The sequence below is a fragment of the Castor canadensis genome, chromosome 16 (genome assembly GCF_047511655.1).
Source record: "Castor canadensis chromosome 16, mCasCan1.hap1v2, whole genome shotgun sequence".
Classification (NCBI taxonomy): Eukaryota; Metazoa; Chordata; class Mammalia; order Rodentia; family Castoridae; genus Castor; species Castor canadensis.
This window is the reverse complement of record NC_133401.1, coordinates 21,715,835-21,733,821: the sequence shown is the minus strand read 5'-3', so window position 1 is coordinate 21,733,821 and position 17,987 is coordinate 21,715,835. Positions and strand designations below refer to the sequence as shown.

The window sequence follows — 17,987 nt, the reverse complement described above, 5'->3', positions numbered from 1 at the left end:
TCACTTAGCATCAGCACAGAGGACCCTTAGGGACACTCAAGCCACATCCAAACTATCCCATGTCTGCAGGGCAGGGGCTCCACGCAGCCTAGAGCATGCAAGTGGGCGAGATGCATCCGTGCTTGAGCTGAGGACACTGTGAAAGGAGTGCTAATTAGGGCTGCAGTGTTACTCAAGTTGTAGAGCGCCTGCCTAGCAAGCATGAGGTCCTGAGTTCAAACCTTGGTACTGCCAAAAGGAGAGAGAGACAGCATTCAAATGAGACGGCCTCAGACTGTGATAAGCACTCTAATGACAAAAGCAGCAGAATGAAATTGTGCTGTTGGCACAAAAAAAGGCAGAGCTGGAGAGCATCATATTGAGTAAAATAAGCCAGGCCAGAAAGGCAAATCCTGGGCAGGTTAAGGAAAAGTAATGTAGACAGGTGATTTGATCAAATACACACATGTTGGAAACGTCACATGAAGCCCTTTGTACAATTTATGCTAGTAAAAAATTAAATTTGAGAATGAAAAGATAAGTCCTACATATTTTCTCTCATATGAGGAATCTAGATCTACTAAAAAAGAAAAAGAGGGTGTGAACATAAAAAGGCTGTGGGGAAGGGAAGAGAGCAGAGTGTGGTAGAAGGACATCGTATGTGCACTTGGACAAGTTCACAATGAAACCCTTTTCTCTGGTGGTGCTGGGGTTTGAACTCAGGGCCCCCACCAGCCCTTTTTGTTGAAGGATTTTTGGAGATAGGATCTCGCAAACTTTTTGCCTGGGCTGGCTTCAAACTCCAATCCTCCTGATCTTGGCCTCCTTAATAGCTGGGATTACAGGTGTGAGCCACGGCGCCTGGTTTCTTGGAAGGCCTTTACTTCTCCCTGGATTTTGAAGGGTAACCCTGCTGGCAATAACAATCTTGTTTAGCAGTTATTTTCTTTCCACATCCTCCTGGCCTTCCATATTTCTGCTGAGAAATTCTAAATCTGTTGTCTCATGGGTTTGCCTCTAAATCTTGACTTGGTGCTTCTCTCTTACAGATTTTAATAGTCTCTCTTTGCTTTGAACTTTTGGCACTTTAACTATCATACATTGTGGAGAGGTTCTTTACTGGTCATGTCTATTTGGGGTTCTAAATGCTTCCTGTACCTGCATGTCCGTGTCTCTTCCAAGACTTGGGCAATTTTCTGCTATTCATAGGTTTTCTGTGAGTTTAATTCAAATTGGATGTCATAGTATAACCTTACTGTTCCCTTTGTGGCTGTGATTAGTGAGTTTTGAAGTAATTCACCATACCAGAGTATAAAGGACCCCCACTTTCTTTGCAAGTCTTTCAAGAGTTGTGTCCATGCTGGGCACCAGTTGCCCACATCTGTAATCCTAGCTACTCGGGAGGCAGAGATCAGGAAGATTGAGGTTTGAAGCCATCCTGGGCAAAATAGCTGTCAAGACCCTATCTTGAAAAAAACTTTTCACAAAAAAGGACTGGTGGAGTGGTTCAAGGTGAAGGTCCTGAGTTCAAGCTCCAGTACCGAAACAACAACGACAAAAGAGTGGTGTTCTTCTGGCAATTCAGGCAGCTGTGGTGCAGACAGCAGAGGATGTGGGGTACAGCCTCTGTGATTACTTCTACAATGAGGGTAGAAGTCCTGCCAGGGTAGAGGTTTCTGTGGGCACTGTTGATGTGGGTTCTGTCACTTGAGAGCCGAGCCAGTCTGGTACTGGCTTTTCCAATCATGGTGAAGGGCATGAACCGTTACCGTCCAATTAGACACTGGTGCAGTTTCTGGCATGTCACTAGAGAGGCTCCCACAGGAACATAGCTCCCCTAGTGTGAGCTCACATCCATCCTGCCAGTGACATGCAGTCTGATGGTGTGGGATCACCATGCTGAGGACCCCCATAGGTGGTGTCCACAAGGTGTATGCTTTCTCTCTGCTGATAATCTGGAGGTGACTTCCAGCAGCAGGACATCAGACCCCACCTAGCTGTGCCCACTAGAGGACAGTTGTCAGCTGGGGGCTTTTGTCCCTCCTTTTTTTTTTTTCCAGGACTAGGGTTTGAACTCAGGGCTTTGCACTTGCAAAGCAGGCATTCCACTGCTTGAGCCACTCTTCCAGTCCATTTTGCTTTGGGCACTTTGGAGATAGGGTCTTGTCACCTATTTGTCCCCTATGGCTTTGAACCTTGATCCTCTTGAGCCATTGGCGACCACCCCCCTTCTATTCCTTAAGTTAAATAACCACCAAGTTCAAGATGGACTAGGTCAAGGCTTGAACTAGATGTAGTTCTGTCAGTGGAGCTAAGTGATGCAGCACCTACCCAACATGCCCGAGGTCCTGGGCTCAACCCCCAGTACCTCTCAAAAAAGAAAGAATCAAAGATTAAAAACAAAACAACAGAAAGAAAGAGGGGGATATAGAATAAACTAAAAAATTAAAAAAAATAAAAAGTGGGCTAGGTACCAATGGCTCACGCCTGTAATCCTAGCTACTCAGGAGGCAGAGATTGTGGTTCAAAGCCAGCCTGGCCAAATAGTTCAAGAGACCCTATCTTGAAAAATCCCATCACAAAAAAGGGCTGGTGGAGTGGCTCAAGGTGAAGGTCCTGAGTTCAAACCCCAGTACCGAAAAAAAAAAAAGTGGGCCTAATGGTGCACGGCTATAATCCTGGAGGCCACCCTGAGCCACACAGCGAATTCAAGGCCACATTGAGCTACAAATGAGACTCTCATGCTGGGGTGGGTGGGGACGTGGCTCACTGGTAGAACGCTTGCCTAGCAAAGGAAAGCTCTGAGTTCTATCCCCAGCACATACACACACAGAGAGAGGAGAGAGAGAAGAGAGAGAGAGAGACCCTCAGTGGGTGAAACTGTCTTGGGTCCAGAGACAGGGAAACGCCAAGGGTCTGACCCCCACAAACACACAGCAGTAAACTCAGGCCATATATAGCACTCTTCTCAAAATTGCTCCTGGGGCTAGAATATGCCGGAAGTGCCCCGAACTGCGAATCAGATCCCAAGCCTCTTACCTGCTTAGATTATGTGTGGCAAGGTGCTCAGCACCACCTAAGTGCAGCTCCCTGAGACCTTCCTTAGGCCACAAGGGGGCGCCCCTCCTCCCCGCCATGGTGCTGCTGTTTGTCTTTGTCCATTGCCCAAAATCACTGGGCTTCTCCAGGGCTCTCCTCTCCACTGTTCAATCCCAGCGCTCTCCCATGGCCGCCCTCCTCAAGAGCAGCTACACACCCGCTTTGTTTCTGTCGCATAAACAAAATAAAATGAGTGCTGAGCACCTCTAATCCGCCATCTTGGATCTCCTTGTTCATTTTAGAACAACCCACTCTCTAGGGAACTAATCTACTCCTATGGGATCAGCATTAATCCCTGCTGAGCGTAGGGCTAACCACCTCAATGTCACACTGCGGACCAAGCTGCCAACACATGAACCTCTGCGGGAAATACACCACACCAAACCCGTAGTAAAAATGCTCCTAAGATTCTTTTAGTTCTGGGGTTTGAACTTGAACTAGGGACCTCGTGCTTGTTAGATAGGCACACTACCACTTGAGCCACATCCTCAGCACCCAAAATTCTTTTTTTCTTTTTGTGGGACTGGGATTCTAACTTAGGGCTTCACACTCGTAAAGCAGGTGCTCTATCGCTTGAGCCATACGGTTAGTCCATTTTGCTCTGGTTATTTTTCTCTTTTTTTATTTGGCACTGGTTATTTTGGAGATAGGGTCTTCAGGACTATTTGCCTGAGCTGGCCTCAATCCTTGATCTTCCCAATCTCAGCCTCCAAGTAGCTAAGATTACAGGCATGAGCCACTGGTGCCCAGCCAAAATTGTTGACTTTTAAAATAATCCATAGAAATGATGGAGGGGATGAATTCAACCCTGATATATTGTGAGAACTTTGATAAATGTCACAATGTACTCCCAAGTACAACAGTTAAAAAATGATAATAAAATAATCCATGGAGTACAACCTATTTTATTTATGGTTTCCAGTAGTTGTTTAGCAATAGGATTATGCAAATTTTAAAAACAGCAAACAGGGCTGAGGGCATGGCCCCAGTAGTAGAGCACCTGCTTAGCAAGTGTGAGGCCCCAAGTTCAAATCCCAATGCTGCTAAAAAAAAAAGTGACAAGAACAGCAGTGCTGAGCCCTCCCTTGCTTAGAAGAATGTGTTGAGGTGCTAGAGAAAGACTGGTGGAAAATGTACCCCTTTAATCGTCAAGGCTCTCCTTCAGACATTTTTTAAGAGAAAGACATTCTCAAGTTTTTCAAACGCATAATTCTTGCAGCCTTGATACTTTTTTAATATAAATGTTGCTTAATACTCTAGCAGAATGGGAACAAGGCACATCAAATGTCCTGTTCAAAAGGGAACAAGCCGGTGCGGTGGCTCATGCCTGGAATCCTAGCTCCTCAGGAGGCAGAGATCAAGAGGATTGAGGTTCAAAGCCAGCCCAGCCAAACAGTCCACAAGACCCCATCTCGAAAACACCCATCACACAAAAAAAGGGCCCTACCTACCTACCTAGTACCAAAAAAAAAAGGAACAAGCAGGGCAGGGTGGCATACGCCTGGAAATACCAGCTATGCCAGAAGCAGACATGGGAGAGTCATGCATGGTTCAAGCCCAGTCCAGGCAAAAAAAAAAAAAAGTTAGCAAGACTCTTAAAAAAAAAAAAAAATGCTGGTTTTAGCAGTGCACACCTGCAATTCCAACTACTCCTGAGGTAGAAGCAGAAGGATCCAGGTCCACGGCCCGTCCCTGAAAAAAGAAAGCAACCTACCTGAAAAAGAAGGCAGAAAGAGCTTGGAGGCATGGCTCAGGAGTTCCTGCCTAGTCCTAACTTCAAACACCCGGTACCTCAAAAGAGGAACAGCCATTGAGGAACTGGGAAGCCAGTTTTGACTGCACAAGTGGGTTTAAAGAGTACTCATCAGCATTATCAATTTATGGCAGGACATACTGCCAGTGCTGACAGCGGTGGCTTTTCACTCATGAATATTCTGGGGGGGGGAGGGGGAGAAGTAGTTGGATGTGACCAGCAAAAAAACCGCAGGACGATGTGAACGGAACAGGCACTGCAATTCTCTAGACGCAAAACCTGCAAAAAGAGAAGCCTGGAGAGAAGGAACAGGAACTGGAGAAGGAGCCTTTAATTAAACACACCAGGAAGGGCGGTGCGCCGCGCGCAGGTTCAGGACGCCGTGGGGAGGCTGAGGCTGGCTGGGGCTGTGCAGGAGGCCGGGGCGAGGTGGCGCCCGGCGTCGGCCCCCAGCAGGGGGAGCCCTGCTTGGCACCCCGATTGACCCGGGAGAAGGGGAGGTGACAGGGGCTCCGCGTGCTTCATTTATGATCGCCACTCCTTTCGGACCCCACAACAGCCTACTGTTAGGACTGCTCGGTGCCTGGCAAAGCGGAGGACAGCGAGCGGTGACTCTGGCTCTTAGTGGGCGACGGGCACCACGGCAGCAAGAGGGGGACGGCTCCGTCCCCTAAGCTACTTCAGCATCTCGTTGCCTCGGAGAATGGCTGACACAGGACCGGTCCCTGGCGTCTCCCGGGACTCCCGTCACTTGCGGATCTTGAGCTCCGCGTACTCGGTGGCGTGGGCGTCCTCGGGGTCCTGGGCCTCGCGCGGCCTCAGTCCGCGGAAACTGAGCGAGGCGTAATGGAGCTCGAGCTCCTCCACCGCGGGGGGCGGGGCCCGTGCCGGGGGCGGGGCCTCCGGGGGGCTGTCTGACCCGGATGTATTCCGATGGCCTTGCTGGGGAGAGGAGCGGGGAAGAGGATAATGGGAACTGGGCGGGAGCTTGGCCCATCCCTAGCAAACCTGGAAACTGCACGGAGTCCTTGGTCCGTTCTTTTCCGCACTTTTCCCTCGCTCATTCGCATTCATCTACATTCAACAAGTACTTGACAGTTGATAATGCCAGGCTCCTAAAATCTCCATAAGAACCATCAGGGAGACACAGTATCCCCATTTACCAGATGAAGAAACTGAGGCTTTGGTCACTACCCTCAAACCACACATATCTCATTAGTGGTCAGAACCAGATTTATGTCCAGGCCTCTCTCGGACTTCAGCCCCCAGCTGCCCTGTGGAAAAGCCCCCAGCGCTGGTCCCTGGATACTCAGTGGGGGACAGAGCAGACACCATCACTGACCTCAGGTGCCTTGCCATGTACAAGGACAAACAGGCACTAGAGTGGTAGTCAGTGAAGTTACTATCTAATAGGAGATTGTGAAAGGATGCACAAGAATGGATTTGGGCAGAGCGCCAAGCCATGTCCACCTCCCTGGACCACTCTCAGGGTCCTATCAGCCTTTCAGAGGTCAGGCATGCAGATATAACTATGAACTTGTGCTGTGAGTCCAAGAAACACAGGCTTAGTCGGCAGTGCAGGATTCATGTTGCCCAAAGAAAGGGTTGACCTTGGGTGCTGGGCTGCTAAGTGGGAATGTCTGATTTATTTCCTGCCAAGTAGTAGGCTCCTTGTCCCCTGGGACCCACAGACCAGGCCAGTGGTCCCATGCTTTAATGAATGTGGTTTCTAGTGGCTTCATTGGGCCACGTGGCATCTATTTAAATTTGAGAGGAGCTGGAGACTGAGTGACAAGGGCCAGTCACATGGGGGCTGGATGTCAGTGTGACCAACACCACAGACCCTGAGGCTGGGATGGGTCCCCAGTTGGCAGCCTGTCCTATGTGTTGTCACACATGGTTGCTGGGAGGATTGAGTACTGTCTCACTGTCCCAGGGAACCCACAGGAAGAGGACAGCTGGAGGCCTCCCTACACATACACCCTAGGTCTCCTAGACCCTGCCCCCTGCTTTGTGTCTCTGCCCTTGGCTGATCTGTGTCTGCATCCTCCCACTGTGACAAACTGGATCCAAGAGGACCACTGAGTCAGTTAACAAGTTAGATAACCTGGCAGTGGCCTTAGGGAGCCCCAAACTTAAAATTGGTGTGATGGTAAGAGTGGTCTTGGGGCCTCCAGATTTGTAGCAGAGTAAGGATTTGGGGGAGATGTCTCTGTCATATTGTGTTCTGGAGGAGAGACAGGAAGAAAGGAAGGAGGTTGAGATCCAGGGAAAATGGGGAGATGGCAGTGGGAGAGGCTGAGGGGAGCTGAGCCCAGGCAGGGGTGGATGGAGCTGGGGACCTTGGCCATGGAGGTGTAGAAGTAGCTGGACTGGGGGAGATTCCTGCCTACTGGGCAGGGAGGCTGCAGCCATGGGAGTCCAGCAGCAAATCCTACTGGGCTATCACAAGTCTCTACATCATCACAAGCACTGCAGCCATGGCCATCAGGAAGGTGACCAGGCAGGGTCTTGGTGGTCCTGACTTACCATGCAGATGGGACCTGGAACACAGGCAGCCTTCCTAGCCGCTGCAGACCTGGCAGCATCCATCATGTGGGCCTGTCTACGGGACTTCATCCTGAGGGAGGAGGCCAGGACCTTTCAGCCCCTGCTTTGCTCAATGGCACAGTACTGCTGTGCCCTGCTTAAAAGATGTAAGAAGCCCAAAAGAGCCTGGGGAGTGGAGGGTCAGTCTTCCCAGATACCTCACAATGAGATCGGGGACCCTTCCTGGTGCCTGGTATTGGGGTTGGGCCCAGGACTCAATGTTCACAACCTCTGCCCTTACCAGAGCCTCCAGCTGGGTGTGGGTGGGATTTTAGGAGCCAACCACTGACCATCCCACACCCACAGTTTCTCTCCGCTCTTAGGGATGACCCTTACCTGAAGAAGATGAGACCAGCACAGAAACACAGCAGAGTGGCTACACCAGCTCCCCCCATGACCAGTAGCAGGGGGCTTGTCCCCAGCTCGGCCTTCCCTAAAGAGCAGTGGGATTGTGGGTGACAGCCCTCCTATCCCCAGGACCCTCGTTGCCCTTCTCCCACAAAACTCTCTTTCCTCTTCCTTCCCAGGCAAACTAAAGAAGTCTCTGGCTGCCCACCCTACTCAGCCTCGGCCCATCTCACCCACCTTTGGCCCCTCATCTTCCCCTATAGCCACCTCCTTCCTCCTAAGCCTGGCTCCCCCAGGGTCTCTGACCTGGCAGCAGCAGGACAGTGGCTCTCTGGACCCTGTGGACATTCCGGGCCTCACAGCTGAGCCTGAGGCCAGAGCTGACCCCCCCGTGGAGGATCAGGGAGCTGTTGGCCCAGGTCCCCGCTGAGCTGGAGGTGACCATGAAGGAGGCATTGCTGCTGTCACCATCCAGCAAAGCCTCCCCCATCCACCAGCACAGGGAGGGAGGTGGCCGGGCTCGGGAGGAGCAGCTGCAGGTCAGACCCTCAGCCCCCCAGGAGCAGAAAGGGCCCAACAGTTGGGGTGGGTCTGTAGGGAGGAAAGAGAGGGTCAGCAGGTGTTCCCTTGTCCCAGGCCCCAGGTGTCCCCTTATCCACTCACAGTGCACAGAGAGGCTCAGAGAGAAATGCTGGGTGCCCAGCAGGTTCTGCGCCTGGCAGGTGAGTTCTCCTTCATGCTCTTCCTGGACCACGGGCAGCTCCAGGACCCCCGGGTCTGAGGACCTGGAGAGGCTCAGGGTCTTTGTCCCCTGGACCCAGCTTAGCCTGGCTGGAGGGTTGCTGTGGGTGACACAGACCAGGCGCAGGCTTTGGCCTTGCAGGACAGGGAGGGATGAGCCATTTCTGAGGATTTCCAGCTCTAGGGAAGGGAAGAGAGAGAATCAACACACAGCTCCATCACCTGGACCCCAACAGGGATTGTGAGTCCCTGCTTGCTCTGTCCCCTTCCTACCTGTCCTGTTTGCTTGGGAGACTGTCACTGTCAGCTCCTCTGGAGGATCTGTGATGGAGACAGAGGACCAACTCTAGACAGGCCGCTGAATCTGGTGGAAGGCTGAGGTGGTGGGAGGGGACAAATCTCTCACTGGGTCCCCAATCCAAACCATCCAACAGGCTAGGCAGGTTAGAAGCCTGGTCCCTGGAGCCTGGGGTTGGTTCCCTGTCCCCTCGTAGCTCTGGAACCCTGTAGTGTCCCCTGTCCCCTTCCCCTGCTCCACTCCTGGAACCGGGGCTCGGTCCCACTCACACTGCACAGAGAGGTCCAGGGTGCGGTCCTGGGAGCCCAGCCTGTTCTCTGCTCGGCAGGTGTAGTGCCCCGCATCCCCAGGCTTCACCCCAGGCAGCTCCAGCCCCAGGGTTCTGGAGCCTGTGGGATGGGACCTAGAGAGGACTCGGTTCTCCAGGGCCCAGCTCAGTGTGACGGGTGGCTGGCCCTCAGCTGTGCACAGCAGCTGCAGGACCTGGCCTTTCTGGGCTTCCAGAAATGTAACGTTTCCTTGGGACTCTAGGACTAGGAACAGAGAGAGAGAGAGAGACCGACAAAGTAGCTTCATTGTTCTATATAACTCTTGTACTGTACAATTCATTTACGCACCATTTTAAAATGCACTTTCAATGGCTTTTGTGCAGTCACCGAGCCCTGCGTCTGCCACCACAGTTTTAGAATATTCCCATACCCCACACAAAAAGCCCTTCCCCCCAGCCAAGCCCCCAACAGAGACCGGGACCCCGATCTAGACAGGCCAGTCCTTCCAGCTCCAGCCTGAGCCACCACTCCACTTGTCTCTGTCTATCTGCCTACTCAGGACATTGTGTAGTCACTCACTGTGGAGTCCTCTGTATTGGCTTTTTGTACTCAGCGATGCTTCCCACTCTCAGAACTTGGTTCTTTTTTTTTTCTTTTAATCTTTTTGGCAGTACTAGGATTTGAACTCAGGGCATCACATTTACTAGGCAGATGCTCTACCAGTTGAGCTACATCCAGCAATTTTTGCTTTAGGGAATTTTCAAATAGGGTCTATGCTGGTCCAGCCTGGATTTCAGTCCTCCTATTTACACTTCTTGGGGGTCTCGTGAACTTTCTGCTCAGGCTGGCCTCCATCCTCCCAATCTCTGCCTCCCAAGCAGCTAGGATTAGAGACATGAGCCACTTCGCCTGGCTAACTTGGTTCTTTTTTAGGGCTGAATTATATTCCATTGGGTCAATCTGTCACATTTCGTGCATCCACTCATCCACAGATGAGAGTACCTTGGTTGTCTAATGACAACTCAGGCGTTTAGGCCAGCCCAGGCTATCTAGCAAGTGCAAGGCTAAGCTTGAGAAAACTTACCAAAATAAAAAGTCTTAGCTGGGCACGAGTGGCTCACACCTGTAATCCTTGCTACTCAGGAGGCAACAATCAGGAGGATCACAGTTCAAAGCCAGTCCAGGCAAAATAGTTCATGAGACCCTATCTCTAAAAACCCTTCACAAAAATATGGCTGGTGGAGTGGCTCAAGGTGAAGGCCCTGAGTTCAAGCCCCAATACTGCAAATAAATAAATAAAATAAATAAATAACCAGAGCAAAATGGACCGGAGGTGTGACTCAAGCGGTAGAGTGTCCTCAAAGCCCTGAATTCAAACAGCAGTCCAAATACATAAATAAAATCTAAAATTAGAAAAAAAAAAAAAAGGGGGCGGGGGAGCTGGGCACTGGTGGCTCTCGCCTATAATCCTAGCTACTCAGAAGCCAGAGATCAGGAGGATCATGGTTCAAAGCCAGCCTGGGCAAATAGTTCCCAAGGCCCTATCTTGAAAAAAAAACATCACACACACACAAAGGATAGGTGGAATAGCTCAAGTGGTAGAGCGTCTTCCTAGCAAGCATGAGGCCCTGAGTTCAAACCCCAGTGCCACTAAAAAAAAGCCTTTAAAAAGGACTATGGCTCAGTGGTAAGCTCACATACTCAAAGCCCTGGGTTCAATCCCTACTGCCAAAAAAAAATTTCTGGAGTGAGTTTCAAGTAGTATGGCACTCACCTAACATGAGTGAGACCCTGGGTCCCCCCACCCAGTAAAATAAATAAATAAATATAAAAAGAGGAAGCCACTGTGCAAGTCCACTTAGAGGAAACATCTAGAAGGGGCTCATCCACAGGGACAGAAGGCAGAGGCACAGCTGCCAGGGCTGGAGAGGGGGCAACAGGACCTGAGAGCTGAAGGTACAGGACTCTCCCTGGAGAGTGACCGGTATTTTCTGAAACCAGACAGAGGTGCCTGTGGCACCACACTGTAACCCATGTGGTTGCTCTAGAATAGTTAATTCTATGTTCAGTCATATTCACCTCAATCTAAATAAATCAGGAAAGAGTCAGACAGTAACCTGTGCTCCTGTTCTTTTTTTTTTTTTTTTTTTTGGCAGTACTGGGGATTTGAACTCAGGGCTTCATGCTTGATAGGCAGGTGCTCTACCACGTGAGTCGCTCCATGAGCCCTCAAGTTCCTATTCTGTTTGCACAGACCTTTGAAGAAAAGCATGGAATGAGTTCTGTCACAAGCACACAAAAAAAGGTGTGTTGGTTCCTGCCTGTAATCCCAGCTACTAAGGAATTGGAGGTAGGAGAATCAAGAGTTTGAGATCAAGTGAGGCAAAGTTAATGAGACTCTGTCTCAAAAATAAACTAAAGAAAATAACTCAAGTGGTAGAGTGTCTGCTTAGCAAGCATGAAGCCATGAGTTCCTTGCCCAGCACCAGAAAAAAAAAAAAAAAGGAAGGGGGAAAAAAAAGGAAACTATCACATATATTTGAAAGATTCAGATATATTTGGTAAAACTCTAATAAAATAAAGGTATGGTGAGAGATGTGAAGAGCTAGTGTACCCCGGGCAAGGCAGAGGGACAATTGTGAGGGGCACTGGGGGCCTCCAGGGGTCTGTGTCCTTCTCCTTCCAGCAGCTGAGGGACAGGGCATTTGTTCTGTGACCATCCCTTCTCAGTGCATGTGTGTGGGACAAAACAGTTCTCCCAAAGGAACAGATGCCCTCCCCGACATGTCCCGCCTTGGTCCTCTCCAGCCATCTCCTAGACAGCCCTGTTTTGTTAGCAGATACCTGCTCTGGTCCACCCAGGAGGGACGTCCTGCCTACCTGTGCCACCTGATCCAGGGACACTGATGTTGATGTGCTGAGGAGCATCTGGACAGAGAGATGCGGTGAGGCCTGGATGCACAGCTGGCCCGTTCTCCTCGCCACCACCCCAGGATTAACACAGAAAAAACAGGAAATGGCTCAGATGTGACCCATGCCCACCCTTCAGGCTGTGTGGCCCCATGTCCTCCAGGATGGAGATCCTGTTCCCTCTGTCCTCTCAGTGCCAGCTCTGACAGACTACCGTGGGCTGGGGGCTTAGCAGCACCAGAAACTGTATCTCAGACTCTGAGGATGGAAGGCTCTGGTGAGGGCCTGAATACTGCTTCTCAGGTGGCGCCTTCTGTCTGTGCCATCAAGAGGTAGAGGGGACAGGGGTCACCCTGAGGCCTCTTTTATAAGGAAACTATCCTGTTCAGGTGGGATCCATGCCCAAGGCCTCGATACCTCCCAACACCATCCTCTTGGGGGAGGGGATTTCAACATGAGAATGCAGGAAACACAAATATCAGATCACAGCACCCCCTCTTTTGCCCCCCCCCATGGATCCCAGTGTCAGGGCCTGGCACTCACAGGACACATTGAGCTGGACAGTCCTCTCTGTGGACACACCAATCTTGGGCAAGGTCACCCGACAGGTGAGGTAGGTGCCGTGGTCCTGTGGGAGGGGAGTGACCTTGATCTCTGAGGTGGTGTAAGCCTCCAAGTCCAATCCCAGTGACCTCAGGGAAGCCCCAGTCCAGGAGAAGGTGGGGGACAGGTCTCCCTTGCAGGCCCCTGGCATGGAGCACTTCAGGAGGCTGAGGCGGCCAGACTCCAAGGGCTCCGGGATGTGGATGTCTGGGAGCTGTGTCAGTCCTAGAGAGGACAAAGGAAGACACCACACCTTAGAGGGGACACACTGAGCCTCTGAGACAGACATTTTGACCCTGAAACGCCCACACTCCACTGGAAGAGAGGCCCCTTCCTGTCCCTGAGGACCCTCCCCTCCCATGGCAGCTTTCCTCTCCTGGGGACAATTCCTTACCTGTGATGGTCAAATTGAGCAGAGAACTTTTGGAAGCAAGTTTCTCAGATTCTCTCTCCAGTCGAAAAAAATAACGTCCACTGTTCTCCTTCCGAGGCTCTGAGATGCCCAGGGAGCAGTCATTAGCCCTGGGGTCCCCAACAAGTTGGAAAGGAGATTTGGTCACGTCAGCCTCCCTATCTGGATCATTTGTGGCCACAAGTTCTTCCTGTTTATTAACATTCTTCTTTTTCCAGTACCAGTAGCCATACGCAGGTGCAGAGTGGTTCCAAACGCTCCGGGAGTACAGGATGACGCAGGGCACTAGGGCACACAGACCCTCCTGGATCATCACTGCCTCCTGCACCTGAATGTGGAGCCTCGGATGCTTCTGTGGGGACTTTGAGGGCTGCAAAGGCTCAGTTACAGCCCCTGCCCTCACCTGGCGCCCCCACCCACCATCCCACTCCCCTGCCCCCAGCAGGGCCAGCAGCAGGCCCAGCAGCTGCATCTCAGGACTTGAGGGCCCGGCCAGTGCTGGGACCTGGGCACTGGGTCTGCCCCCTAGGAAGGACACTATGACTGGATGCAGGGGGAGGGGCAGTGGGCACCACAGAAGAGGAACCACAGGAGACACTCATGTCCTGACAGGGCCCTCTCAGACTTCTGCTTTTACACATTGTAAGTGTGGGGCAGAAGGACCTTGAGGGATTTGTCCCAACCAGGAAGGAGCAACCCCGGGCCAGCCTCGGGGTGGGCAGTCCTGGGAGTGAAGCTCAAAGTGAACACAGGTGAGCTACGACCATGGCGAGGTGATGGGGCTCCATTCATTCACTCATTCAGTCATTCATTTATTCACTCAATCATTCACTCATCTGTTCTTCCATCCAACCAAGCACCCACCCATCCATTCATTCACTCATTCTTCTACCCATCATCCATTCATCCATTCATGCACTCATTCACTAATTCATCCATTCACCCATCCATCCACTCATTCATCCATTCACCCATCCATCCACTCATTCATCCATTCATTCACTCATTCACTAATTCATCCATTCATTCATTCATTCACTTATCCATTCATCCATCCATCCATCCACTCATTTATTCATCCACCCATCCACTCACTCATTCATCCATCCACCTATTCATTAATTCATTCACTCACCCATTCATCCATTCTTCCATCCAACCAAACATCCATCCATCCATTCATTCACTTATTCACTCATCCATCCATCCATCCATCCATTCATTCACTAGTTCATCTATTTATTCATTCATCCATCTATCCATCCACTCACTCATTCATCCATCCACCTATTCATTAAATCATTCATTTATCCATTCGTCCATTCTTCCATCCATCCACTCACTCGCTCACTCATCCACCCACCCACCCATCCATTCATCCACTCACTCATTCACTCATCTACCCACCCACCCATCCACCCACCCACCCATCCATCCATCCATCCATCCATCCATCCATCTATCCATCGCCTGCATCCATGTACTGTATGCAGCAGCTGGAATCAAATAGGAGAAACTGAGCCACAAACTGCTGCCACACAGGGCTCACCCTCCTGTGACCCCAACCCTCCACCACACCCCCACCCAGACTCCTAGCTGGCACTGGCTCCCTTGTCAGTCAGCAGGTGCTCTATCACTTGAGCCACACCCAGAGTCCTAAAGCTTTAGTAATTTTTCAGACACAGTCTCATGTTTTTTCCCAAAGGCTGGCCTCAGACCTCCATCCTATGGATGCCTCCTGTGTGGCTTGGATTACAAGTGTGCCACCACATCAGTATATTTGTTGAGATGGGTCTCAATGACATCTCTGCCTCTGTTGACCTCAGACTTTGATTCTTCTGGTTCTCCCAAATCTCTGCCTCCTGGGTGTGGGTACAGATGTATACCACCACACCCAGCGCTCCTTTGGTTTTTGTCCACGGTTTTTCATGATTAGACTGGGGTATAGGTTTGGTGGAACCATAGAGGGAAGTAAGCTACTCACTTTCTCACACCACAGGCATGGGACTTATCACCCTTGATGTTGACCTTGATCACTGGCTTATGTCAGATTTCTCCACTGTCAACTTACTCTTCCCTCCTTTGTGTTGGGTCCTTTTTATTTGTGGTGGCACTGGGGTTTGAACTCAGGACCTCATGTTTACTAGGCGGGCACTCTATCACTTCAGCCACTCCACCAGCCCTCTTTTGTGATAGGTTTTTTCGAGATAGGGTTTTGTGAACTATTTGCCCAGGCTGCTTGGAACTGCAATTCTCCTGATCTCTGCCTCCCCAGTAGCTAGGATTACAGGAGTGAGCTACCAGCAACTGGCTGTTGGGTCCTCTTTGGAAGGAAGTCACCATGCACAGCCCACGTAAGGAGTGGGCAGTCATATTCCGCCTCCCTGGGGATGAGCTACTCACATAATTTATTTGGAAAACATCTCATGGCATGTTGGTCTCTTTTTTCTTACAGAATTAAAAACAGGGTTGTCCAAGAAAGCCTCACTGGGGAGGGTGATGCTCAAAGGAGGCTTGGAGGGTATAAGGGGTCAGCCCTGCCCAGAGCTGAGGGAGTTGAAACAGAGACAGCTCAAAGGAAGTGTGGGCATCCAAGCGCAGAGTGTGCAGAGACTGGTGAGCTCTGAGCACTGTAGAGGTTCAATGTCAGGGCCCTCCTTTAGGCCCTGGGGAATGGCACAAGAGGCTCAGGAGAAGGTCAAGGCCATGACACTGTTGTCAGGGAGAGAACAGGTGGGCTCTGGTGAATGCTAGGAGCTCCCAGACTAGATGGTACTCTCTGGGTTTGTCCCTTATGTCTGCAGGAAGCCACCCATATAGCAGGGATGGCACAAGGTCCCCAAATGTTCCATTGGGAGTCCACCTGCTGGTCCCGAAGGCCAACGGCACCCCGAGGGTGGAGTGGGATAGGCTGAGCTGAAGTTGGAGAATGTATAGGTGACCCTGTGTCAGTTCCACCCAGCTGGATGGATGGGATTTACCAGTGCAGGATCACAGCCTCACCTGCAAGATGTCTCTCTCTAAATACACTTACCCCTGAATCTCTCTCATTCTCTCTCTAGATAGATAGATAGATAGATAGATAGATAGATCCTACTTCACTAGCATCTCCCCCTCCACTTTTTTGTGAGGGGTTGTTTCAAGATCAGGTCTCATGAACTATGTGCCTGGGCTGGTTTCCAACCATGATCCCCCTGATCTCTGCCTCCTGAGTGGCTGGGATTAGGTGTGAGACAACGAAGCCTGTCTTAACCTTTTTAAGATGGGGTTGGGATGTAGGTCAGTGGTAAAGTGCTTGCCTAGCATGCTTGAGGCCCTAGGTTCAATCCTTAGCACACACAAAAAAAGAAATAAAATAAAAAATATGAGCCAGGACCAGGAGCCTGACTCAAGTGGTGGAACACTTGAGGCAAGCCTGAGGCAATGAATTCAAATCCCAGTGCTACCAAAAAAAATGTGAGCTAGGCAAGGAGTCTCTTGCCTGTAATCCCACCTACTCAGGAGGTAGAGATCAGGAAGAGTGAGATTCTAGGTCAGCCTTGGTAAAAAGCTAGTGAGACCCCATCTCAACCAATAAAAGTTGGGTGTAGTGGTACACACCAGTCATCCCAGCTATGAGGGAAGTGTAAGAAGGAGGATGCCAGTTCAGGCTGGCCCTGGGCAAAAATGTAAGACTCTGAGAAATACTAAAGCAAAATGGGCTTGGTAAGTGGCGCAAGTGGTGAAGTGCTTGCCTAGCAAGTACAAGGCCCTGAATTCAATGCCTCCCAACAAAGTGTAAATATACAGACAAGAGACAGACACTGTGGTGAGTGCCTGTACTCCCAGATACATGGCAAGGTGATGCTGATGGCTTGAGCCTAGGAGGTCAAGGCCAGCCTGGACAACAGAGAAAAATTTTGTCTCAGGAAGAAAGGAAGGAACAAAAGAAGGAAGGGAGGGAGGAGAGGAGGGAGGGAGGGACCCATGGATCGGGACTCCACACTCGCTTTGTAACCATGCAACATCTCAGGCTTGCACTTTCACACACTCTCACACAGCACAGAACGTCCACCACCTCTCTGAACCTGAAAGACAGGGTTTCACCCCCAAAAATGCGGTTACTAGGGTGCCTTTGAGAGTTGATCAGACTCCTCTTCTGCCTCCTGAGGCAGGCCTGAATGTGAACCCAGGTTCTTACCAGTCTGATGAGCAGGGCTCCCAGGTTTGTTCCCAAGCCTTTCCAGGTTCCTTTGTGCAACCGGAACTCTCCTCCTTGGCTTGCCAGGAGAACAGCTCCCTCCTCCGGATCAACACAGTTTGGTGGTGTTTGGCAGGGTGGTCCTTCCAGTGGGGCCAGGGACACTGAGCTGGTAACAAGGAGGTGAAAAAACCACCCTGCAAATCCCAGATGAGCCCCCAGAAATGTTTCAGGAGGGCTCAGACAGAGACAGAGAGGGCACCAAAGCTTTCTGGAAGCAAGTTTATTAAGCAAGTCAGCAGTGACTCAGTGGACTCCAGTCCAAAGGCTGAGCCCTGAGAACAAAGGGGATTTTCTTAAATACCATTTACAGCAGGTTACAGAAATGGGGGGATGGTTACAGCTTGTCCCATACATAATCATATGTCATTTCATTGGCTGCTCTAACCTCTGGGGCGAGGTGACCCTTCTGTGGCCTCTAGGTAACATTCCCCAACTCTGGTTTTCCTCTGTTTCACTGTAGCCCTCATTAATCTCCCTCCCCCTCCCTGGCTTCCTGCCACAGAAGGAAGAAGAAAGACAACTAAGAGGCTGGGGTGGGGCCAGTAGACTATGGAAAAGCCTTGTCAAAGGGTTTGGACCTCAGTTAAGTAAGTATTATTGATCTATTTACTACATTTCAAAACAGCTAAAAGAACAGGGTGCTGGTGGCTGTCACCTGTAATCCCAACTACTGAGGAGGCAGGCATTGAGGAGGATCGTGTTCCAAGCCAGCCCAGGCAAATAGTTCATGAGACCCTATCTCA

The 17,987-nt window shown here is 50.8% G+C and overlaps 1 protein-coding gene across 5 annotated transcripts; it reads right to left on the bottom strand.

The window, feature by feature from the left end:
• Positions 1–3: 3 nt before the first annotated feature.
• LOC109683853 (sialic acid-binding Ig-like lectin 11) lies at positions 4–17,472 on the bottom strand. Of its 5 annotated transcripts, none has more exons than XR_012442693.1 (11): positions 12,984–14,352; positions 12,530–12,814; positions 11,957–12,004; positions 9,077–9,340; positions 8,783–8,830; positions 8,432–8,689; positions 8,075–8,359; positions 7,757–7,853; positions 7,361–7,451; positions 5,176–5,773; positions 4–3,246 (listed from the first exon to the last, which is right to left on the bottom strand). XR_012442693.1 is itself a non-coding variant. In XM_074058004.1 (11 exons), exons 2-11 carry the CDS (start codon positions 13,312–13,314, stop codon positions 5,579–5,581), a joined length of 1,902 nt encoding a protein of 633 aa, XP_073914105.1. In that variant the 5' UTR covers positions 13,315–13,329; positions 17,182–17,472; the 3' UTR covers positions 5,148–5,578. The 5 variants fall into 5 exon arrangements, 4 of the variants coding, with proteins under 4 accessions (XP_073914105.1, XP_073914103.1, XP_073914106.1 ...); XM_074058004.1 differs by lacking the exon at positions 4–3,246 and adding an exon at positions 17,182–17,472 and having other exon boundaries at positions 5,148–5,773; positions 12,984–13,329; XM_074058002.1 differs by lacking the exon at positions 4–3,246 and having other exon boundaries at positions 5,148–5,773.
• Positions 17,473–17,987: the final 515 nt, after the last annotated feature.

Bases quoted from the DNA above. Each gene is read 5' to 3' on its own strand.
- LOC109683853 (XM_074058002.1), bottom strand. From the start codon at position 13,473: ATGCAGCTGCTGGGCCTGCTGCTGGCCCTGCTGGGGGCAGGGGAGTGG. The intron at 12,005-12,529 runs GTGAGTGCCAGG...CTCTCTGTCCAG, and splicing joins TGTCCAGCTCAATGTGTCCT to ATGCTCCTCAGCACATCAAC. The intron at 8,690-8,782 runs GTAGGAAGGGGA...TCCCTTCCCTAG, and splicing joins CTCCCAAGCAAACAGGACAG to AGCTGGAAATCCTCAGAAAT.